General features: G+C 35.6%; 1 protein-coding gene across 6 annotated transcripts in view; it reads left to right on the plus strand.

Annotated features, from left to right (window-relative positions):
- CBLB (Cbl proto-oncogene B) overlaps window positions 1-26,569 on the plus strand; it is a gene marked incomplete at its 3' end in the record, with an annotated part of 203,883 nt that overhangs the window by 146,901 nt on the left and 30,413 nt on the right. For all 6 annotated transcript variants that reach the window (XM_079705372.1, XM_079705373.1, XM_079705374.1 and 3 more), the window contains 3 exons: window positions 7,462-7,647; window positions 9,412-9,777; window positions 17,744-17,838. In XM_079705372.1, coding sequence (XP_079561498.1) covers window positions 7,462-7,647; window positions 9,412-9,777; window positions 17,744-17,838 — 647 coding nt within the window. The remainder of the gene's footprint in view (window positions 1-7,461; window positions 7,648-9,411; window positions 9,778-17,743; window positions 17,839-26,569) is intronic.

The following is a 26,569-nucleotide window of genomic DNA, read 5'->3' on the forward strand; positions in this document are numbered from 1 at the left end:
TGTTTGCAGTTCTTTAAAGTAGACCCTACTGCAGTTTTATTGACCACCTCCCTGTCAAACCTCAAAGAGAGCTCTTACTCCAGTCAGCTCTTACTCTGTATGTAAGTTTCTAACCATTTTCCTTCTCTTCATTGCTTCGAACTTGTCGTATCTAAAATTTTTACCAAAGTTATTAGTGGAATGTCAACAATAATAATAATTTAAAATAGTGAACCTCAGTTTACACACAAATTTAATATCCATATTCTTAGTAAGCTAGCAAGGTGCTTATTCCTTGTTACTGTTCCTAGAGGGAGAAATACAGCAGAGTTTTTCCATTGAGGTGACTTTTCTTTTTTTCTTTTTGGTTGGTTGGTTTTTGTTTTTGTTTTCTAAGACTGTTAGAGCAGTTTTAGGTTCACAGAAAAAATTGAGGGGAATGTACAGAGATTTCTCATGCACCCCCTGCCTCCACACATGTGTAGCCTCCCCATCATCAACATCCCCCACCAGACTGATACATTTGTCATAACTGATGAACCTACATTGACACATCATTATTGTCTAAAGTCCATCGTTTACAGTAGGGTTCACTTTTGGTGTGGTACATTCGTGGGTTTGCACAAATGTATAGTGACATGTATAGTATCATGCAGAGTATTTTCACCGCCCTAAACATCCTCTGTGTTCTACCTATTCATCTCCCCCACCAAAACCCCCAGCAACCATTGATCTTCTTACTGTCTCCATAGTTTTGCCTTTTCCAGAATGTCCTATAGTTGGAATCATACAGTATGAAGCCTTCTAAGATTGGCTCATTTCACTTAGGAATATGCATTCAGGTTCCTCCATGTCTTTTCTTGACTTGATAGCTCATTTCTTTTTAGCACTAATAATATTCCATTGTCTGGATATGCCACAGTTTATTTATTAGCCATTCACCTACTGAAGGACATCTTCGTTGCTTACAAGTTTTGGCAGTTATGAATAAAACAGTTATAAACATCTGTATGCAGTTTTTTGTGTGAACATAAGTTTTCAGCTCCTTTAGGTAAACACCAAAGAGCATGATTGCTGTATTGTATGTTAAGAGTATGTTTAGTTTTGTAAGAAACCACCAAACTCTTCCAAAGTGGCAGTAGCATTTTGAATTCCCACCAGCAATGAATAAGTGTTTCTGTTGTTCCACATTCTCATCAGCATTTGATGTTGTCAGTGATCTGGATTTTGGCCATTCAAAAAGGTGTGTAATGGTATCTCGTTTTAATTTACATTTCCTTGATGACATATGATATGCAGCATCTTTTCACATATTGATTTTCCATCTGTATATCTTTGGTGAGGTATCTGATAAGGTCTTCGGCTCATTTTAAAATCTGATTGTTAGTTTTCTTATTGTTGAATTTTAAGAGTTCTTTTTATATTTTAGAGAACAGTCCTTTCTCAGATGTGTATTTTCCAAAGGTTTTCTTCTAGTCTGTGGCTTGTATTTTTGTTATTCTCTTGATAGTTTCTTTCACAGAACAGAAATTTCTCATTTTAATGATGTCCAGCTTGCCCATTATTTCTTTTATGGATGGCACCTTTGGTGTTGTATCTAGATGATCTTGTATTTGGTGGTCACTTTTTAGATTTCTCCTATATTATCTTCTAGGCATTTTATAATTTTGCATTTTACATTTAGGTTTGTGGTCCATTTTGAGTTAATTTTGTGAAGGGTATAACGTGTATGTCTAGATTTTTTTTTTTGCATGTGGATGTCCAGTTCTTCAGCACCATTTGTTGAGAAGACTGTCTTTACTACATTGTGTACCTTTGCTCCTTTGTCAAAGATCAGTTGACTGTTTCTGTCCCACTGATGTATTATATGTCTATTCTGCCAAAAGCACAGAATCTTGATTAGTGTAGCTTTATAGTAGGTCTTGAAGTCAAGTAGTGTCCGTCTTCCAACTTTGTTCTTCTCCTTAACTATCCTGTTGGCTATTCTGGGTCTTTTGTCTCCATCTAAACTGTAGAATCAGTTTGACCATATCTGAAAAATAACTTGCTGGGATTTTAATTGGGATTGCATCCAATCTATAGATTAAGTTGGGAGAACTTTTCTTTTTCACTCCAAGTTTCTCCCTAAATTCCTACATATTGAGACTTTGAAGTGTGACTGTGGATAAGTATGAAATGATTGTACTACTCTTACACCATGTTCCTCATATAAGCATTTGTTATCTAAAAGGGAACAATGGTACAGTACTCCAAAATAGACAACATAAGTCATTTATACTTATATTACAAATTACACATGAATATGTGTACATGTAAATGGTTCTGTAATGGATACCTTCTGAATAATATTCTGCATAGGCTATTATTTTAAAGTCTTTTGATTTTGTTATGTTCACAAATGAATATGAGCAGAAGAAGAACCAAGAGGATAGTTAGTAGCAGGAAAATATTAGAATATTTTATTTTAATTCTATTTTATTAGAATGTTTTACTTAGAATATATTTTATGTGATAAAAGTTTTATCAATGTCCTTCATTAATTTTCACCCATTTAGAGAAATGTCGTCCTTTTCATCATCCTTATAATACATGTATCTACCTTGTTCAGATATGAAAATTCATAAAGTAAAAATCTTCTTAGAAATATTATAAAATTGACTTTGATTATCTCTGGGATTGTCAGAACTCTCATCTTATTAGTAATTGGAGAGGTTTTCTCTTGTCCTATTTTTAATAATAGCATGGCAGGGTTTGAAGTTTCTTACCAAATGTTTTGCCATTTCCATAATAATGGATCCTATTAAGGCTGTTATAAAATTGCTCTTTAAAAGCTATGGATAAAATGAAGAGTGACTAAAATAGAATGAGTCCCTGATTATTATTGGTAATTGCGGAGCATGCTGAGATGGGCTTTTGACTACTTACTTCTTGGGCCTTTTCTCTCAGGATTTTCTGTTAAAATTGCAAATTCAGATTTCTCTATTCCTTATGGTAGTCATTCGCCTCCTATTCTAAGTGCTAAAGAATTCTGTAAATTTTGTCATAAAAAATAAAGAATAGCATTTATTCATTTCATGAAGCAAAGGGTTTGGAAAAATTGGTGAATATGTAGATATAAAAGAATCAAATGTGGTCTTTAAATCTCTAGAGCACCAGGATTTCAGCTTGTTGAACTTACTTATCAACAACCAGCATTAAAAAACTTAAGAGAAATTGTTAGTTAGACAAATAAGCTGGTGTGATGATAATACAGGCAGGAATAAAGGCACCCAGCTTTTGTATTTTGAAAGGTGCGGAAACGAAAAAAGATCATATATTCTGAGGTTCTGAGAGCAAGTGTAATACTAGAAAAAAGTGAGAATTACCTAAAATCAAGATAAAGGAACTATTCAAGTCAGCTATCCTATAACTTGAAACTATGATTCTATCCTTCCCAGTTCTTGCAGTTACCTCTATATAAATGATTTTCTTTATATTGTGCAATAAATTCTGTAAAGTTACTTCTGTGTCCACATCCTAGTTTCTGCTTCCTATGCTTTCCTAGTTAATCTTTTCTTAGCTTTCCATTTCCTTGTCCTAATCTAATAGAGTGGACAGACAGAGATGAAGGAGTGACAAAGAAAGGATTTCATGTAATGCAGTGGCAAAAAGGGTATGATCCTTTTAAGAATCCCTTGATTAATATGCCTTTTTACTATACTAATTAATTGTATTTATTCTCTAGAAGATTAAAACCAGAAGAGCAGTAGTGAAGACAAACTGAGAAAAAATTATTCCCCACAATTGAAAAAGATAGGGGTTCACTATCATAATATATAAAGAGCCCTTTCAAATCAATGAGGGGTAAATAAAAGAATATGGTAGATAATGGGACAAAGAACATAACATGAGTGGGCATGTGAAGCATTGTGTGAGACTTCTCTTCTCCTTAGACTTTCAAATAGGAAGGGAAAAATATAATTGATGATTATTCAAATAAATTAAAAGTGACCTTTAATGTGACCATCTACTAAAAATGTTTACAAATGTTCACAGTTAGCATTTGAATTTTACCAGCAATGAAAGTTAATGCAAAGTTTCAATATTCTAGTTGCAGAATTGTTCAGCAAAAGGCTTCAGCAAGGAAAAATGCATTATTATCTAAAGGGCACTGTTAAATTATCTACTCTTACATGGGGATTTTACTATAATTTAGGAGAACTCTGGAAAATGAATAAGCTATGGTGAATTTAGACCACATAATAAAGATAAAATATTTTTTGTTTTTTCACATACTCTTCACCTATTCTCCATAAAATCCTTCTGACTAAGCCAACTTATAGTTACTGTAATGCTTCAAAATGAATTAGTCGTTTGGGAGGGCAGTATAAAATCACCTTGAGAATACAATATGAATTGTTCTTTTATTTTTAATTTTTATTTATTTTATTTTTGGCTGCATTGGGTCTTCGTTGCTGCACATGGGCTTTCTCTAGTTGCGGCAAGCAGAGCTACTCTGTTGTGGTGTGCAGGCTTCTCATTGCCGTGGCTTCTCTTGTTTCGGAGCACGGGCTCTAGGCGCACGGGCTTCAGTAGTTGTGGCTCACGGGCTCTAGAGCGCAGGCTCAGTAGTTGTGGCGCATGGGCTTATAGCTCTGTGGCATGTGGGATCTTCCCGGACCAGGGCTCGAACCCGTGTCCCCTGCATTGGCAGGCGGATTATGAATTTTCTTAAGCAAGTTCTGCTTCAGATTACATTCACAAAGCTGTAGAGAGTATGCTTGTCTGGAGGTAACTAGAAGTTCAGGGTTACTTCTGCAGCACACACAGTTGTTTGGATGTCTGTCCAAAGATTTTCAATATACCCTTTCAATATCTTAACAGTTCACCCACTTCAAATCAAGTCCATCCCATTATTTAAACACACTAGGAATATGGTAACTGCTTAAATATTAAATTAGTAGTTAAACCAGAAGTCAAGTTCTAATGATGATGGTGGGCTGCTGGCTCTGTCAGGATTCTCCTTCCTGTTCCAGGTCATTAGGGAAGCAGGCAGGTAGTTGTGGAAGAAAAGTGCTTGGAGGAGCATAGGTCTTTGCAGTAAATGCAACAAGCAGTGAAAAATTTCTCTGCAAGTAACTGAAACAATGAAGTGCTATGTATTCTCTGTATATCTATGTAAAAATTATTTCTTTACAGGATAGGAACCATGTGGATAGCTTTGCTTCTTGAGTCTTTTTTTTTGTAAAGAATAATAACCAGATCAATAATGGATTTTTATCAGGTAATATTTTTTCTAGTTCTCAGAGGATGTACTTTTCCCTTAATGGGAATTTGGAGAATTAGATGTCCTGTGACATCTCCTGATCTGATTGCTACGAACTGTGATGCACTTAGTTTGACACAAGGAGTTTTTTTCTATTCTGTCCGTGATCATTTTTGGATTGGTATTACTCTGTAAGGTTCAAATTCATGACCACGTGAGGCTCCATGACTTTTGGGGTAAAAGTCATGTTTTTTTAATTAAGAATACTGGCTGCATGAAAATCAGCTTATGACTCTACAGTTTCTGCTTTTTCTCCTTCAATTAAGTAGGTAAGAGATATAAAAAAGAATCACGAAATTAATAAGAAAGGGGTCTTAAAATTTACATGTGAAAATGCATCTGAATTTATTGACCTATTTTAAGTTATTTGGCATCTATTGAGAGAGACAAAGAATCAACAGTCTAGCAATGTCATGGCAATATTCAAGTATCCCTGAAGTATGGTCTAGAAGCTTCTGCGTAGACACTCAAATTTATTTTTAAAAAGCCTTTACCAGGGGAAGCATAAGTCCCCACTCCTTCAGTGTGGGCTGCACATGGTAACTTCCAGGCAAAGAGTACAGTAAGGAAAATGGGAGAAAAAGTAAGTAGCTTTATAGTGTAGAAGCCTTGACAGTCAGTACCTCAGCCAGGTAATCAAGGTCAACATCAACAGTGATGAATCACATTGATAGTGTAGACCCTTGATGTGATGTGGTTAAAGTGTTACTTTACCAACATGGCCTTCCTTCCAAAAACACATAATGCTAGTCTAATCATGAGAAAAACATCAGACAAACCACAATTTTAGTAAATTAGAAAAAAATGACCTTCCATGATGTAACTAAGTGTGGACATGAACACAAATTTATGATCACATCTCAGTTAAGGACAGAATGGCTAAATCTTTCTCACTATTGCTAGAATTGAAATTAAATTGTCAGTTGACATTGATTACTCTCACAAAGGTTAAGTAATGTTAGGGGGAAATGGCTTAGAAACAAGCTTAAAACTCCTTATAAATACTAGCACTAGGAAACAGATGAATATCAAAGCATGCTAGATTAATGTAGTAGGTATAAAAATTAAGCCTAGGTCTCCAAAGAGGTAGGTAGTAACTTAGCCTTGAAAAGGAAACTGCTTGATATTTCAGAACAGAATATTGTTATCCTAGTGAGGCTATCTGGTTAATTAGGATGGCTTTTGTATCAAATAGGAATCAGGTTATGTCAAACACACACACACACACACACACACACACACACACTTCTGAAACAGATAAGGGTTACATACATACATACAAATCAAAGTACTTGTTGATGGCTTTTTGGTGCTCTTTTATCTACCAGATAACATGGAAACCCTGTAATAGCATAGAAATCTATCAGAGTTTTAGAAGTACAGACTTTCCTAGATTTAATTGTTTTTAAAGAAGAACATTTAACTTGAGGATTTATTTTCCATGTGAAGGCTTGGGGGAAAATACCTGGTCTTAAACCTGTTTATTTTAAATACACAAATTTTTAAAAATCCTTGTCTGATTTAATTGGTTTGTAGGAAAGTAGATTATGCACTGGTTCCATATTTTATATGGAACAAAATGATTTCTAAGTTCTAGAATGTACTAAAAACGCAAGGACCTAAGAAAATTCTATAATACAGATAACCAAGAGCAATGTGCATTACTGCATTGCATGTTTCTCATAAAATGTAGACAGGTTTCTAGTAGAATGCCTGCATTTGATTTTGCGGGCTTCTCACTGCTGTGGCCTCTCCCGTTGTGGAGCACAGGCTCTGGATGCGCAGGCTCAGCGGCCATGGCTCACGGGCCCAGCCACTCCACAGCATGTGGGATCTTCCCGGACCGGGGCACAAACCCGCGTCCCCTGCATCGGCAGGCAGACTGTCAACCACTGTGCCACCAGGGAAGCCCTTGATTGTTTTTAAACTACCCTTTTGCTGTTTTTTTCCTAGGCCCTTTCTACAATATGTAGGAGAAACTAATCCATTTATTCTTTACATAATACTGCTCTTGAGGGACAATGTGAGCTCCTTCCATCTATTAATCAGAGTAAACTAAGCGAGTTTATTTTAACAGATGTGCAATGGCAGATACATTCTCAAAACCAGATGTCTTAAGAACTGAAAGGTATGTACTTTACACATCAAATAAACATCGTTCTCTTTTTATATTCTAGTGCACTGACAGGCAGAATTCCCCAGTCACATCACCGGGATCCTCTCCCCTTGCACAGCGAAGAAAGCCACATCCAGACCCTCTCCAGATCCCACATTTAAGCCTGCCACCAGTGCCTCCTCGCCTGGATCTAATTCAGAAAGGCGTAGTTCGGTCTCCCTGTGGCAGCCCAACTGGTTCACCAAAGGTAAATCAATTTTATTAGAAACATAGATAATAATTTTATGTGATGATTATTGATTGCTCAGGTTTTTAAAATTCCGTTACTCATATTTCTTATGCTCTTGTTTGTGAACAACTTTGATGGGTCTCTCATTTTGTTTATAGTGAGTCCACTATCATATTCCTTGCTTTATTGCTATAAAAGTTACATAATTATTCAGAGAAGGCACATGTCTGTAACAGCCCCCTGATTTGCTAAAATAAACAGCAGAGTAAGTATAGTTATTCTGTAAAATGGATTTAAAAGGTCATTACATGTATTAAAATAAATTGCATGCTCTTATTAAATGATATTTTACACTCATTTTCATAGTGTCTTGACAAGAAAAATGTTATGGGAGTATATTTGCATAGGGCTTAAGATGTGATAGATATCACCCATGTTTCAGGGTGACTCCAAAGAGGGAATTATATGTACCTTTTATACCTGAAGGAATTAATTACAAAGAATTACAGTATTTGCAAAGTAATTGCATTACTGTTTAATATTAAAGACATAATTCTATCTGTACATCTAAGCCCACAGTTTTAGTTCTGTGCAGATTTTTTTCCAAATTTGAAAAGGGAATATTTTGCTTTATTAAATATAAGACTTTAAATATTAATCCCATTCGGTAATATGCGTTATGGTCTAAAACTATTTGGCAGCACAGTATTTTAATAGTATTGGACTTTTCTACATTATAATAAACATGGTTTTAAGATCATATTAAGACTTTTTAGGATATTATTTAGTTAGAATTATGTAAACACACATTTCTTCGCTAATATTTTCAAACAATAAAAGCACAAATCATTCATCAGATGAACTATGTAAATGAAAATAAAAACTGTGAAAGTCATATAGATTCAATTCAGGAGCTTATACCTTCATATTCCACATAAGAATCAGACTGATTTTTTTTTTTTTAAGATCCATAAAACTCAAGTAAGGTCTGTAAATAATGCTGCTCTTTTATTTGTGAATTTTCACTATTCTGGTAATAACTGTTAAAGAACCAGAGCACATTTCCCCCTTGTCACTTACTCTGTATTATAGAGGTGAACACAAAAATAACAAAACCAACATTTGCAGTCTTCCAAAGATATTACAAATCAAGGTGCTCTTTTTTTTTCTTTTGTGGTACGCGGGCCTCTCACTGTTGTGGCCTCTCCCATTGCGGAGCACAGGCTCCGGATGCACAGGCTCAGCGGCCATGGCTCACGGGCCCAGCCGCTCCACGGCATGTGGGATCTTCCCGGACCGGGGCACGAATCCATGTCCCCTGCATCGGCAGGCGGACTCTCAACCACTGCGCCACCAGGGAAGCCCAAGGTTCTCTTTTAAAAAGTAAAACAACAACAACTTTGATAGTTTCTGCTGTCTCTCCTAAATCACAGAAACATGCAAATAAAATAATTAATGACATTATTATTTTAATGTCAACCACTCAAAATCACCATATAATTTTGATGTTCTGCTACGTTTTCCGGTAGTCCTTATAATCCTAACATTTGAGTTTACATATTCATTTTCTACAAAGAAATCTTAATGAAATATATTTGAGTTTTTCATTAATTTTTTAAACTTTCATTACTTGGTGATAAAAGAAACTCATTAAAAGATAGCACAGGAATCTAATAAAGCCCTACTATGGCTTAGAAAACAAAAGCAATAGTATACTAGTCTGGAAGTCATTTCAGTGCATGGAACCTCTTTTAATTTCTTTTTCCTCTTGTGTTTCTTTAGTCTTCTCCTTGCATGGTGAGAAAACAAGACAAACCACTCCCAGCACCACCACCTCCCTTAAGAGACCCTCCTCCTCCTCCACCTGAGAGACCTCCCCCAATCCCCCCTGACAATAGACTGAGTCGTCACTTCCTTCACATGGAAAGTGTGCCTTCCAGAGACCAGCCGATGCCTCTGGAAGCCTGGTGCCCTCGGGATGTGCTTGGGACTAATCAGTCAGTGGGATGTCGCCTCCTAGGGGATGCCTCTCCAAAGCCTGGAATCACAGCGAGTTCAAATGTAAATGGAAGGCACAGTAGAATGGGCTCTGACCCAGTGCTTATGCGGAAACACAGACGCCATGATTTGCCTTTAGAAGGAGCCAAGGTAAATACTCAAAGCTGAAGCTAAATAATCTGCTTATAGTCTTCTGATAAGAGGTAGTATAAAAGGTGGAGTGGTGTTTTTTTCGCCTAGTGTGACACTTCCCTGCAGGTCTTTAATTATCTGCAAATTATAAATAATCAGAAGCTCATTAAAACTTGAACCTAACAGAAGTCAGGAAGGAGGTTCTAAATAATGATTTAATTTTCATATGAAGGCACCAGACAATTTGCCAGAGGTTTAGTTCACCTTCCCTTATTTCATCTGCAAAATTTTTTCCTATTAATGTTGTCAGTGGGAGAATCAGCAGTCTTTTTTATTTAACTCTCCTACTTCTATCTAACTTGAAAAAAAAGTTGTATGATTATAGCATATCATCAATCAGTCATTGGAGTTATTGTTGCCTGGGACAGCACACCTTAGGCAGCCAGGTAGAATGAACTTCTCACATACATAAAAACACCAGGTCCAGTTCATTGTTGGAAAGCAAGGTCTTTCTCTATAAAACTGAAAGACTGTCACACATGTTGAGTTCTAACATTAAAGGATATTACCACTGTCATTTATATGTACAGAAAAGAATTTAAGCATTCAGGGAACCGAAGAGGCAGCAGCAGAAATCATTGAGTTTCGAACCCTCAGTGGGCCCCTGGCAGAGCTGTCCTGTAATGTTTTCTGGTATTTGTGTCCATGATATTTTTGACTCAGGTCAGATCGTCACCATCTTCCTTCAGCTGAAGGAGGCTTTGCCTCTTTTGAAGACTGTAATATTTAAGTGTTCCCATCTCTTTTGATCTTAAGTTGTTATTTTAGGGGAGTAGACTATTCCTTCAAAATAATAGTTTGTAGTTAGTGAGTTAATCAAGAAACAAAGAAGTGTGAAGAATGACATGTACTAAATTCCTGTATGTGTGTACACACATGCGTGCACATGCACATGTGTGAAGGAAAACTCTGTATAAGATTTAATTATTAGTGATATTCTAGGGTAGCCAGGATAGCAAGAGTCAAAATTGTCTACTCAGGCACTCAAAACACAGGGGAAGAGTGGTGGTGGTTTGCCGTAACTCTTTGTTAGTGCCTTGTTGGTACCTGCGGGCTTTCATCTATTATAAATATGAAAATCTGTAAAGGTTTTCTTCAAGGTCATGCAAAGGTGATGTAAATGGAAGAGCAGGCACTTATAAAAGCATTTTTATAATGTTCTCTGAAAATGGAGAGCTTATCTTCAAAAGTATGTTTCTACAACCTAGAATCTTGATCAGAAGGACCTGTCTTTTTTTTTTCCAGTGATTTTTTTCTTCCCTTTAGTCTCTATTACTTTTCATTCATACATGATCACACTTGCCTTAAGGAGAGTGTTCAGAAGAGCTCCGACATGAATGGTTATATCTTAGCAACATATTACAATTTACTTCCTGAATGGACTTCAGAAATACTTAAAATATAATAATTATCTTGGGCAATTCACTGGTTTCAGGGTTCTTCTTAGATAATATGTTATACAGTCTTAGCACTAAATAAACCTGCCCTTGTAAGCCCTAGAATACAGGCTATTAATTTTTGTATGGATGGTGGTTGTTTTAAATTGGGGTTATAATTTCTTAGGTTATAGGCATGAAATTTTATTTTTATTATATTAACTATAGGTATGAAGTATTAGTAGTAATTTCAGTTATAAAGATTCCTTTACATGTTTTCTATGTGAACTTTCATGTCCTGATCATTGATACATGTTAATATCCCAGAGAACATTGAGTAAAGTGCAAAATTTGTCTTATTAAAAGCTGAATTTGTTTAGTTCTATCTAAATTAGGCTCATTAAAATTCATGAAGGTCTAATCTCATATGTTGTATGTATTAGCATTGCAATGCTTATATTCTCAAAGTTACTTTCAAGTTACAACTAGATGAACATTTTTACCAAAATTAGACATCTAAGATTTCTCATTTCAGTATAGTTGTTTGACTTTTAAGGCAGATTATAAAGAAGGATTTATACATAATGTGTTAAATGCTATAAAACAGACCATGTCTCCCCTTATTCTCCTCTTTTATTATCTTTTGAAGGAAAAATGGGTCCACTTCAGTAGACCACAAGGTATATCACAACTGACATAAAGCAGAAAAAGCCCAATTCCTCTTCTTATTTCACTGTTGGGAGACTTAGAGGCTAGCTTCAACCGATGGAAGACTGCGTCCATCTAGGATCCTGTAATTCTCAGTCTCTGCATGATCCTGGGTTGGAGTTTGTTTGTTTCTTTTTTTTTTTTTTTTTTGCGGTACGTGGGCCTCTCACTATTGTGGCCTCTCCCGTTGCAGAGCACAGGCTCCGGACATGCAGGCTCAGCGGCCATGGCTCACGGGCCCAGCCGCTCCGCGGCATGTGGGATCCTCCCCGACCGGGGCACAAACCCATGTCCCCTGCATCGGCAGGCGGACTCTCAACCACTGCGCCACCAGGGAAGCCCTGGAGTTTGTTTCTTAACTTAACGTCTCTGTAGTTCCTCAATCCAGATTGATTTAATTACATATTTGTAAGCACTTCCTACATACAGGTGTTCTCCTAGTGTTCAGGATAACCAGAATCCCAGTGTTCTCTCCCCTTTCAAATTTAACAAAATGTTTTTATAGAAGAGGAACTGTTTAACTCCTTTAGGCAGAAGTAAAAATGATAAGGCAAACCTGATAGCTGCATTTTAACAAAACTAAAAATCTGATCAACATAGATCCACCAGTCTGGAATCAGACCTGAGTTTTACTTCCTGCTCTAGAATTCACTGGCTTTGTGGATGCAAGCAACTTACTACATCTATGCCCCCAATTCCACTTATTTCCCTTACTTTATGAAATGAAATAATAATAGGACCTAGTTTCTAGGAGAATAGTTACCCTCCAAATATCTAAGCCCCCATACCCCTTGGTTATGGAATAAAACCAAACTAGATGTGGAGTCTTAGTATAAGTTGTAACAGTTCATTTTCATTTAAAATAGTTGTCCTTATTTTTTTTAATTTAAAACCAAAATCATTATCTCTTTCTCCCCTTCCTCTGCTTTTATTTAACATAGTGCCTAATGAATACTCAGCAAACACTCAATAACTGGGTTGCTGAGTTATTACAGTTAGGTTGATGACAGAGGGGAAAGAGGATATGCGTGCTGGGGTTGGAGGTGGGCAGGGGTAGGGCAGGAAAGGGCTTGGAGGAAGAAGATGTGTGTGGTACACTAGGAGCGTAGACAGTTTTTTTAATGTATTTTTCCAGCACTCGCCTTCAGCCAAAGGTAAAATGTAACTTTCTTGTTTAAAATAGGATTTTTTACTCTTTTAGAAAAGTAGTCATTTTCTATAGATCGATCACGTATTCAAAATAAGAGGGAAACAAGGGAGAAGGGTTGAAGAAAAAGGGGAAATGATTTTGATTTAAAAAGACTTGTATATTAATGAAAATGGTAAGTGTTACAATATATTCTCACCCTCCATACCTAGTGTGCAGTCTCTAAAAAAAATTTTTTTTAATGTTATCATGGGAATAAAGGGTATAGGGATTTAGATACTTGGAGTCTGATGTGTTGTCTTCACATAACCCGTCAGTCTCTCCAAGTGTAAGTAAATACATTGCTGTGTCAAATAGTAACAACTATCGTTCAGACTTGTTTTCATTCAAGGAAATATCTCAAATTAAATATCATCTGCCCATTTTAAAGATAAGAAAACTTAGATGAGTACTAAAAGTTTAACATTAAGTGTACATATGTAATACCATAAGGGGAATTCATGAAACTAAACATTCTGTAGAGTGAGGACTTGCTCCCCTTTGTTGTGTGTCCTCTGTCAGTGTGCCAGTTCCCATCGTCCGTTAGAACCATTTGCCCTTTTTATTTGCATCTTTCCTAGATAAATGGTAAGGGAAGCAAGGATAAATTAAATTCTAATTACTCTATTTGCTAACTGTAAAGAGCTCTAAGGAATAAAGCCCTCTAATTCATCATTAAAATGAAGTGTAAGAATTTTTTGTGACTTTCATTTACTCCCATTTCTCTTCTCCCTCCCACCTAGCATAATCAAGTTAGCTAAGGTAATACTTTACTTTTTAACATGAACCTGAAAGCTAAGAGTTGTTAGGTTTATTTACCTTATTTTATTTTATTGATAAGAGATTTCTTTCCTATAGGACTGTTTCCATTCCCTCAAATTCTAGCCACGTTATAAACCTGTTCCTTAATTAATACTTTGTTGGCTAGATATTTATTTATTGTTGTTGGTTTGTTTGTTTTAATTACTTTATTGCACGAAAATGTTTTAAAATATCATTGGAGACTTGAAATGTATCTCCTTATATCTAGATACTAACACTGTGTTCAACTATCTTTATTTGTTCCTCTTAAAAGATTAAGAATGCTACTGTTTCTTATGTGATAAAAACGATCTCTGACTTATGTTACTTCAAGTGACATTATTCTAAAATGACCTTGTGTACAATAATCTGTTGAGATGTTGCTAGATGAATACATAGAATGATTCCTCTTTTTGAGATTGTGGCTTTTGCTATTTTGGTGGAGAGGCACATGTTTATAAGAATGAACTTAAACTTATCTATGAATCTCAGGTGTTGTCTTTCAGAAAATAAGTCCTCTGTGTACACAGGTTTCATTTTTAATCTAATGTTTCTGAAGGATAAATTATAGTGATATTTTTGGTGTAGTGTATGTGTGGGCTTACATGTGTGGGATGGGGGAAGGGGGTTGTGTTTGGGGGTTTGTAATTAAAAAGGTTTTTCTTAATTGTGCTAAGATTATCACAGTTGTGTTTGTTTTCCCTACATCTCAAGGGTCCCAAATGCTTTAACATTAATTCTTAGACAATATCTGAATCATAGGGAGATATTTCAAACTTAAAAATTAGGATGAAATGTTATCTTGAGGCATGTGAAAAATATTAATACAGGGTAACCTAGAGTAACCTAGAGTTTATAATAAATTTTGTGATAGCTCAGATTATACTTCTTCCACAGGTAGTATAAATTCCCCTTAATGTATTCTTATTCCTTCAGCCTCTTTCAGTTAAATGAGTAGGATGTTCAAGACACTGTGGCGAATACAAAATGAATCAAGCACAGTCTAGTGAGGATGAGACAGGTATATAATTAAGGGATGAGGCATAGGAGAAGCATCCAGAATATATAATGCGGGATGCCCTAGGGGAAGAAACATTCCAATTGAGATGCAGGGTAAAAGAAGGAATAAAGAAAGCTTCATGCAAGAGGGATCTGTAGACATTAAAAGATCAGTAGGTGGTGGTGTTGTAGACATGACAGGAAGGAATAGCATGGAGGTGGGAAGATAAGCCCAGTGCAGGAAGTCAATTTTGGACAGACTCTAGGGCATACAGAGAGAGTAAGTACGGTAGGTAAAATTACGGCAATATAAACTGAAAGCGGTTACGGAGTGGAGTGTCTCCTATTCTATACTAAGTTATCTTTAACTTGGTAGACCAAAAAGAGCTTTGAAAACTTTTTTGGCAGAGGAATGATAGGATCAGAATATTTAAGTTGGTAGCATGTCCAATGGGATTGTGGTAAATTTGCAACAGTGAACTAGGAAGGCAGAAGAAAAAGATGTTTCCTTAGTTGAGAGTTTAAGAAGGCCTGAATCAGTGAGATTTCAGTGTGAACTGCTTCAGTTGATACTATCCATCTACACATTTGAGGAACTACTGTTTTCTCCTGTTTGCAAAAGGCTTTGCAGATTTCCAGAGGACGTAAAATATTTATTTTTGGCTCAAAAAGTTGTGACTTACTGCAGTCTCTAAAGTAGTTTTAGATAAAATGATTTTGTCTAATGAAACGGTTGCAGGTGGGAACATGGAGTTCAGAATGAAATAATCGTAAATCTTGTCATCCAGCCGCTTTAGATGAACAGAAACATGAACATCATTTTAGTACCTGCATTTTTAGGTCCTTTACAAACATGTATGTATGCACATATATAGTATAATGTAAGTCAGTCAGCAGTCAGTGTTCATTTGAGCCCTACTGTGTGTAAAGCATTGAAGGAATGTCCTATAAAATGAGGAAATCAGAGTCTTTGTCCTGAAAAAGATTCGTGTAGAACTAATACAACAGAAATTTATTCCCATAGCTCCCTTTTATTTTATAATTGCTGAAATTTTACTAGGTATCAACAGTACATTAAATACTTGCTCCTATTAAAACAAATAATTGCATATAAACCCATATTACATTTCCCAGAATGAATTTTAAATGTGTTTATGACAGAAGCGTCAAGGAGATTTGATTGCAGAAATCATACATTGTATCCATTCTGGCAACAATTGCACAGGACTCAAATTAAGGATGACTTTATATGCCTATTATACAATGAGCACTTGTGATTTGACACATGTATTTGTTGGTTAAAAGGGATTTTTTTATATTAGAGGTTTTCATTGAACTGTACAATAATATCTATTGAGACATTTCTCTAGCAAAATCGAAAAAACTCTGCCTTGTTCTGTTATTTGGTCCGTAGTCAGAAACCCTAAGAGATATTTTTGTCATAGTGTATCTCTAGTGTATTGAATCTAATGACAAATCAAAGCTGTAGCACAGGACTTATTTTTAGAGTGATACCTTAATGCTATAAAATTTATATTGTGTAGCTTTAAATTGCAAACATTGATATATTTCAAATGGATTCTTTAAACATGTTCCTTTTCTTAAGTTGGTAGGGAAGGATATGGCCTTTTCCATTTTGCACTCTAAAGCTTTAACACCATTTTAGAACTGAGGGGCGAAAAGAGAAATTGGTAGGTCATTGGCTGGGTTATCTAGAACTATTCAAGTTACATCACATTCTTTTTGCCACAAATCAGCCAACACCTTTTAAATATGAACTAGTAAAGAGTTTGGGAAAGAGCTTCATGATAAAACCCTAATGATTAAAGGTCTTAAAATATGTTTAATCTGTCCTTGCAAAGTTACTCTTTTTTTCTTTTAAGTTGCTTTCATTTCAAGTTGTTGGATTAGTTAAGAGCAGTTGTTCAGACAGGTCCCATATGTAACTGAGCAATCTGGAAACCAGAATTTCCGAGTTCTGAGTAAACACTGGCTCTCTATGGTACCTTAGGAGCAAGGTAACAATTTTGGTTTGTGTTGTTCACACACCAAAAATTATATTTAAAATTGCTTGCACTCTGAAGGCCAGACCAGGTCTCTAGTTACCAGTAGTGCTAAAGCTTCAGCCTTGAAAGAACAAAGGCATTTCTGATTATACTCATGTATTGTTTTTTTTTTTTTTTTTTTTGCGGTACGTGGGCCTCTCCCTGTTGTGGCCTCTCCCGTTGCGGAGCACAGGCTCCGGACACACAGGCTCAGCAGCCATGGCTCACGGGCCCAGCCACTCCGTGGCATGTGGGATCTTCCCGGACCGGGGCCCGAACCTGTGTCCCCTGCATCGGCAGGCGGACTCTGAACCACTGCGCCACCAGGGAAGCCCTCATGTATTGTTTTAACAAGAAGTTTAGAAATGTTCTGTCAACCCCAGAGAGATATAATTTAGAACACTTTTATTTGGGAGGAATTGAAATAAGAATTGCACCAGTGCTCCTTTTTTCTTTATTGAATCCTTACAGAGAATGCTAACTTTTCAGTAAAAACTGATCATGTTTGGGGACTTTTACTATTTATCTAGCTATCTATATGATTTATAGAAATTATAGCATCTCCTTTCAATATGTTTAAGAATCAGGTTGTATTTTATTTTTTCACATAAAAAATGGTGCTACTTTCAGGTGGTGGTAAATAATCACTATGGTGCTCCTAACTCCTAAGTAAATTATATGATATCTCACTTGTTCAAATAAACTGAAATTATATATTCTCTTCAAAATTATAGATTGTCTAAGAACTGCTGTTGTTTTAAGGTCCTCCAGAAGTTAAATTCTAAACTAACCCTTTGATTTCCTTTCAGGTCTTTTCCAATGGTCACCTGGGAAGTGAAGAATATGATGTTCCTCCCCGGCTTTCTCCTCCCCCTCCAGCTGCCACCGTTCTCCCCAGCATCAGGTGAGTTTTACTGAATTTGGAGATCAACTGTCCATGCGTAAAGTTGTTATAAAGAGTGGTTTTGAGGTTCTTAGTACAGAAAGTACAGGGGTGAATATGCATCAATAAAAATGAACCAGCTGGATTTTTAAACTAAAGTACCAGAAATTGAGATCCTTTCTGATTCTTTGCTGATAACTACAACATTTTTGAGACTTACCTACACTCTGAGATTACACATAAAGCAACAGAGAAAAAGCTAAGTCTTCCCTGCATCCAAGAAGAGGCTCAAGTAGCACAATGAGCTCTCCTTTCCAATTCATGTCTCTTCCTTAGAGGTATCACATTTATCCCACTACCCAGTTTGACATGATAAAATAATCTTTGGTTCCTCCAGTTTTCTCATTTTTCAAATCCATTCTGCCACTAAGTCCTGTTGATTGTTCTTTTAAAGTTTTTCATATTCAGCTAATCTTCCCATCGCCCTAGTTCTGGCTTATAACGGGACAACTGAAAGAGCCTTCTACCTGATCATATGATATGATCTCAGAATGGAATATCAATGGATTTTAAAGCTAGAAAAATGAGTTAAACTAGGTGTCTTATTTGAAAAAATGGGGACACAAGAAGCATATCAGACAGTTAAGGGATAGTGTCTATCCAAATCTAACCTGGATAAAACCAAGTCTCCTGATGGCCATTTTCTTACTCTATATTAAATCAGGCTGCCTGTCTTTCCTCCAGTATATTTTATTCAGGTAGCTGATTTAATTTAAATTCTGCTTTCCCCAGATCACTTTCCTACTCAAAGCCCAACATTGTTCTTTCTTTCCTTCTAAATTAATTCTATGCTCTCCTGCTATCAGTAAGATCCACAGAATTTTACCCAATTAAAATATCCTTCAGGAATTCTAATGCTTGCCCTCTAATCTTGTCTTGATTTTTTCCCCTGGTTTTATGAGTCTTTCATGCTGTTCCCTCCTGTGCACCAAGTTTTCAGAATCTTTATTCTGAAGATCCATGTCTCAGACTCTATTTCTGTATGAAAACTTCTGTGACTTCAGTCATAATGATGGTAACAAGACTGATTCTCATTCCTCCTTCTAGAGTTTATTTTCTACACATTTAATTATGTACTTTACTCTACTGTTTTCTAATACTAAAGCGCCTCTCCACATTAAAAAGATTATAAGGTTTTAAGGGCAAAAACCTTTTCTCGTAATCTCTCCTTCTCCCTTAACACCTTACTGTTTGCTGTTTAATGAGTATACTGATAGTACTTGGTTGCTTGGTGGATTGACTTTATCATCTGCTAAGATCCTCATTTCTAACTGAAAGTCTTAGAGCATCTTCGCTCCTTCCTCTGCTGGTCACTGGGTGCAAAAGAACGATAAGCTAGATACCAGCTCCCAAGAAATTTACCATCTACTTTAAAATAAAGTTAACGTACATGAAATCACAAGATTGCACTAGACTGTATGCATCTAACTTGTTAGTTTTTATATAAGCTTGGAGAATAGACTGTTATAGACTTTGTAAGTCAAGGATGTCTTATAGAGAGGATGGAAATTTCCTGAGTCATGGAGGATGGGCACAATTGGGAAGGGGTGTGCATGAGAAAAAGCATGAGTGTGAAATTTGACATCATTTAGGGGGCAGTGGGAAACTAAGCATTGGACCATTCTTTAGTGGCCACTTTTCTCGGAGCTGGCAGATATGTAGCAGACATAGAAGTTAGAAGCAAATATATATATTCTGTGTAGTAGGTTGTACATCAGTAATAACATATGATATTGTAGCACCAAATGAACTCTGGATATTTGTATATGTAATTAAAACATCTAAGCTCAATTACCTCTAATTCAGAGAACATCAAAAAATGAAGTACATGAAATCTTGCTAATTAGAGATTAAAATTTTACATTCTGTTTATTAAATTCATATTGGCAAGTGGGATAAAAGGCAGAGGTTACCATTTGCTTCATCTGTATTTAGTATTAAGTGCTTGTTTTTCTATAAATAAAGAACAACAAATTCATAGTAAAATGCCTTTTATTGATATTTTTCTAACACTTCAGTTTGTATGTGTACCTGGATATACTTTCACCCCATTTACTCTTGATTTTTTTCCCTCAAACAATGCAGTTGCTTTACTTAACCAGAGAAATACTTTAACAATGTGTCCTTAACAGCAAATTAGTTTTCTATTTTGCATGCTGCAAATTAACCATAGTTAAAATTACAAGTGCTGGCTTTTAATGGCATGTTTCTCTCTCCATTTTGTTTTTTATTCTGACATATAGGTAGCAGTTGTTCATTGTAGAAAATATGGAAAATATATAAAAGAAAAAAATTAAACAAATACATAAATATAAGCATTTACATATCCCAAATATCAATGCCCAGAGGGGTTTTTTTGTTTTGTTTTTCTTGAATTTTTGAATTTTATTTTATTTTTTTATACAGCAGGTTCTTCTTAGTCATCCATTTTACACACATCAGTGTATACATGTCAATCCCAATTGCCCAATTCAGCACACCACCATCCCCACCCCCCCACGGCTTTCCCCCCTTGGTGTCCATATGTTTGTTCTCTACATCTGTGTCTCTATTTCCGCCCTTTCAAACCGGTTCATCTATACCATTATTCTAGGTTCCACATATATGAGTTAATATACGATATTTGTTTTTCTCTTTCTGACTTACTTCACTCTGTATGACAGTCTCTAGATCCATCCACGTCTCTACAAATGACCCAATTTCGTTCCTTTTTATGGCTGAGTAATATCCCATTGTATATATGTACAACATCATCTTTATCCATCCGTCTGTCGACAGGCATTTAGGTTGCTTCCATGACCTGGCTATTGTAAATAGTGCCGCAGTGAACATTGGGGTGCATGTATCTTTTTGAATTATGGTTTTCTCTGGGTATATGCCCAGTAGTGGAATTGCTGGGTCATATGGTAATTCAATTTTTAGTTTTTTAAGGAACCTCCATACTGTTCTCCGTAGTGTCTGTATCAATTTACATTCCCACCAACAGTGCAAGAGGGTTCCCTTTTCTCCACACCCTCTCCAGCATTTGTTTGTAGATTTTCTGATGATGTCCATTCTAACAGGTGTAAGGTGATAACTCACTGTAGTTTTGATTTACATTTCTCTAATAATTAGTGAGGTTGAGCAGCTTTTCATATGCTTCTTGGCCATCTGTATGTCTTCTTTGGAGAAATGTCTATTTAGATCTTCTGCCCATTTTTGGATTGGGTTGTTTTTTTAATATTGAGCCACATGAGCTGTTTATATATTTTGGAGATTAATCCTTTGTCCGTTGATTCGTTTGCAAATATTTTCTCCCATTCTCAGGGTTGTCTTTTCGTCTTGTTTATGGTTTCCTTTGCTGTGGAAAAGCTTTTAAGTTTCATTAGGTCCCATTTGTTTATTTTTGTTTTTATTTCCATTACTCTAGGAGGTGGATCAAAAAAGATATTGCTGTGATTTATGTCAAAGAGTGTTCTTCCTATGTTTTCCTCCAAGAGTTTTATAGTGTCTGGTCTTACATTTAGGTCTCTAATCCATTTTGAGTTTATTTTTGTGGATGGTGTTAGGGAGTGTTCTGATTCCATTCTTTTACATGTAGCTGTCCAGTTTTCCCCCAGAGTTTTAACATTCTGACATTTTTTTCTTTTTAGACTTTTGTTTTTACATGATTTAGATTACATTGTAGAGATAATTTCATGCTCTCCTTTGTCACTTAATATTTGAATAAGCATTTTTCTTAATCATTTATGCTGTACTATATTTATCATGGAACCAGCATGGAATTCTGAAGTGACCATTAAAATAAAATCAGACTTGGTCCCAGACGTGACTCCAATATTAATATTTGTCTGTCTTTGAACAAGGTAACTTCTCTGGGCCTCACTTTCTCCATCTGATAAATGAAGGGATCTGTTTATCTTAAATGATCTCTAAAATCCTTTTGAGCTTCAACCTTTTAGGTTCCATGCAACTTTTTTTTAAGGGGTACTCATCTGTAGTATTAATTACATATGAATACTTGGCAACTTGAATGCTCATTTGTAATTGGTTGGTTGCATCCCATTTTTGAAGCCAATATAACTTGGATTACTGCTCTGGGTTTTTTGTTTGTTTTGTTTTTTTGCTTTGTCTACTTCAGCTTCATTAGACTGTATAACCAGAGTACAATGAGAATAGACCTTCAGCTCTGGAGGGGCATAGAATACAGGTCTTAGCAAAATCTCACTCAGGGACATAGGGATGTTGGAGGTTCAAGTGTATCGTTTCCGTGTCAGCGTCTTAGTACATGTTTCAAAATTAGGCCAAAGCAAAATAACAGATTGCTACCCAACATAGACTTTGATAGTTCTCACAAATGTTGAGCCCCCCAGTGTTGAATTCAGTAATGTCAAAGCTAATATTTACTTTTAAAGCTATACTGTGTTGTTATTAATATTTACTGAAGTGTAATTGTTAAATTATTTGATGTTACTCTGATTCCCATTAAATTGATGGAAGAGGCTACTCTGTGATAGTGTTTTCTTTCTTGTAAAACAGTATGACTGCAGTTATATGACTTTTATTGTGTAATTTATCTGGAGACCTAGAAGAATATAGAATTTATTTTTAAAATATATTCTGTCATAAAAGTAAGCTGAAACTGTACTAGTGCATATAGGTTTACTTATTTTTTTTCCTAAATGGTTTCTACTTAAGATGATTGACACTTAGCTATAAATATAAATTCTTAGAAGCTTGAAATATGGGTAATCATAATTTTTTTAGGGGAAGAATGAAAAAATCTATGTGGATTATTTTTATTGTAGTGTCAATTTTTACTAAATTATATTTATCTTGAAATAATTTGATTTTTCAAAATTAAATGAAACCTGAAACAGTTAAAAATATTTATTTTACTTAACACAAGATGTTGGCCAATAAGCAAAGGAATTACTATAATAATGGAATAATTACTTCAGGTAAGATAATGTTCTGGAATGTTGAGGAAAGTCATTTTTTAGAAGAATATTTTCTTGTTCCTTGTATTTTAGAAATGGACCTTTTGTACTTTTGACATATTAATCTTAAACCTTCAAATACATGTCAATCAGTATTAATATTTTTGTAAAAAGGATGTTTTGTTGTTGGAGGTGGTGGTGTTGATCGTTGTTATAGATTTTTTCTAAACAGATAAGGTGCTAATAGTTTAAGCTCAGTGAATAGACTATCCAGGTTTTGCCTAACTATCCTGTTTTCATTCAGTTGCATACTGACTGGAGAGTCAGAGTGAACAAGATAAAATCCCATCCTCATTGGAATTTGTGCTCTAGTTAAGAAGAACAGCAAGTAAACAAATAACCGTAGTATATTGTCAGGTAGTGGTAAGTGCTAGAAGGAAAAATAAAGCAGGGAAAGGGATAAACAGTGATAGGGAGGTTTATACTTTAGATGAGGTCATTAGGAAAGGTAATATTGAACAGAAACCTGAACGAAGGGAGCAAGCCATGAGACTGCCTAGATGAAGAGCATAAAAGCTAGCCAGTGAGGCAAGTGAATCCCTTTGGTATATCTGGAGAACAGCAAGAGGGACAGTAGGGCTGGGGTTGAATAAGGTATATAGGAGCTAAATCATATATTGCCTTTAAGGCCGTGATAAGAACTTTGGTTTGGTTAGTTTTAGGAGCCATCGAAGGTTTTGATCAACATGATGACATGATGCTGGTTTGTGTTTTTAAAGAGGGTCACTGGCTGCTACGTGAATTGTCTTTAGGACGACTGAAGTGAGACCAACGGAGAGTGTAGTCGTCTGATGTGGTGAACCAGTAAGAGATGGTCAGGGCTTTGGGGTGATGGCGATGGAGTTACACAGTCCACTTTGGGTTGTATTTTGATCCAACAGTACCTGTTAATAAATCAGATGTCTGTGAGGTACAATAAATCAGGGATGATTGATTCTTATATAGGTTTTTGCTTGAAGAAACTGGGTGAATGGCTTGGTGCCATTTACCAGAGGGAGGGAAATTGGAGAAGGGCAGGTGTGGAAAGGGGGCAGGGGTGGTAAAATTAAGACTTAAGGATCTGTTGAGTTTCGGTGCCGATTACACACACATCCAAATAGTGATGTTGAGGGGACAGTCGGACATACCATCTAAGCTTTCACCTTTATATTATATTCAAGTAAATACTTCAGTAGGTACTATCTAAAGCTGATAAAATCATTTCTACATGACCAGTGCCCAAATTTAATTAGATTTGTTAAACTCTTAGACATATAAATGTAATCCTAGAAGTTTTTTTCTAATATAGGAACTTACATATGACAATATCACCTTAAAAAATGATTATCATTTACCCCTGAAATGTTGATATTGTAGAAAACGTATTTAGAACATTTCTGTGTGGTAAAAATTATAATAAACGTTATCTATTATTATCATAATCTAAAACAAAGTAGAAATGTGGATTTGTGAATGCAGCCTCAACTACAGCCACCTTCCAGTGAGTGATCTAAGAGGTCCACACCGCCAAACAGCATCAGCATCTGTGCCCGCGTGTATGTGAGAGTGGTTGTTTTTAAATAAATAGTGGCCAAAATGGTCTGTAGATAGAAAAGTGCAAAAGACAAAGCTAGACCAATTTGACTGAAATGGTGGTCAAATTCATGGGAGAAGGGAAGTTTTGTTTTGTTTTGCTTTGTTTTTGACTGGGGAGTGAAAAACAGAAAGAAGAGATAAAAGCACTATGCCACAGGAGCTATTAAAGCAAACATCACATTGTAATTTTTAAAAACTTAAGAGAAAGAAGCTTGATGGAAATTTTTCATCTTATATACTGTGCATACCGGGCTTCATTGTTTATGCTTAATGGCAAAAGATCAGGGAAACATGTTCTTTTATTGTTCACCTGAGGATTTGTATAGACAATACACACTTCAGTTTTACATTAATCCTGTTTATGTTCAATGATAAGAAATTAATTTCATTGATTTAAAGAAAATATGGTAGAGAACTTTAAATGGAAGATCAAGCTGTAATTAAGAGCTACTCTTTTCTTAACCCTAGTGAATGAACAGTGTTGCTCTTTTGTTAATTTTTGAACCAGCTTTCACTCAAATACCTGAAAATATTTTCAAGATTTGTCAAGATGTTGCACTAGTTTTGTTTGTTTTACCTTGGGTAGATAGAAAGGTGAACTAATATTGAAGATGGCAGTCCTTTGTAAGTTACAATTGACATGATGTATATGGGATAGTGTGGGATGGGTCCATCTTTTCAATTTATTCATTATGATCACTATGGCATTCTTCTCTCATGTATCATGTAGAAATGTTTGTGCATTTGGTTTTGACCTATTGATGTGACTCAGTATTTGAAACTCAGACTTTATTTTTTCTGCATATTCTTATTGATTTATAAATTTTGTTCACATCTCCCGTGAAGCAGCTTGACCATCCTAACGTAGGTTTTCTAATGTTTTGTGGTAAATCCCTAGAACCTGCTTGTTGACACACTGATGACAAGAATTGAAGGCTGCAAGCATATCATTTTAAACTAGTCTCAACAGAAAGAGAAATAGTGTGTGGAAAGGGTACAAAATAAATACTATGGGTATTATTTTTCTCCTTTTTATTTTAGTATTATAATTTCTAAATTCAGATAGAATTGTAATCCCTCTCTCATCATTTGTGGGAAAATGGCATTTGGCGGATGGCTATAATCTGGGTGCAGGAATGCAACTAATTCCACTAATCTTTCATTTTCTCTGACTAAAATCTAAGATGAATACTGATATTAACACTAATCCCAGTAGTCTGACAGATCTGTTACTTGTAATTTATCATACAACTGATTTATGATCACAAATAATTAGGTAGCCTTACACAGAATTGTGAGCCATTGGATTCTATTTAAATATGCAATCTAAATTATATTCCTTATACTGTCTCTTTTTTGTCCCATAGAGGCATAATTTGTCATATATTCTCCACTTCTCCATGAACATATTGATCTGTTCATAGAAAATGTGTAGGGTTAGAATGAGATTCTATTTTCACATTAAGTGAGAGCATCTTGACATATTCCACCATACTCAAGGATTCCTTGTTTCTGTCCACATTTCTCTGTAGGCTCACATAGAATCAGATAAGTGATTTGAAGGCCACTAGGGATATTAAGCATATTTGTTTGTGAAAGATGCTAATCTGCAGTATCTTAAATGAGTTAAAATGAATTTTTAACCTTAAAATGAAAATTTTCCAGTTGTTAAAGTATAATTTTCATACAGTAAAATTCACCCTGCTTTATTAATGTACAGTTTTGTGAGTTTTGGCAAACACACAGTCATGTATTCACTACCACTGTCAAGATACAGAACAGTTCCTTCACTCCAAAAACACCCCCCGGCGTGTGTCAACTTCTCCCGTTACCCTAAACCGTTGGAAATTATCAATCTGATTTGTGTCTATATAATTTTGCTTTTTCCCAAAGGTCATATAAATAGAATCATATAGTATAGAGCCTTTTGAGTTTGGGTTCTTTCTATTAGCACAATGAATTTGAGATTCATCCAGGTTGTCAAGAGTATCAGTAGTTTGTTCCTTTTTTATTGCTCTGAGTATGTATTCCATTGTAAAACACACTGTGGTTTGTTTACCCATCCCTCTACTAAGGGACATTTGGGTTGTGTCCAGTTATTGGTGATTATAAGTACTGCCACATTTAATATCACCGTG

The sequence above is a fragment of the Hyperoodon ampullatus genome (assembly GCF_949752795.1).
Source record: "Hyperoodon ampullatus genome assembly, chromosome: 5".
Taxonomy (NCBI): Eukaryota; Metazoa; Chordata; class Mammalia; order Artiodactyla; family Ziphiidae; genus Hyperoodon; species Hyperoodon ampullatus.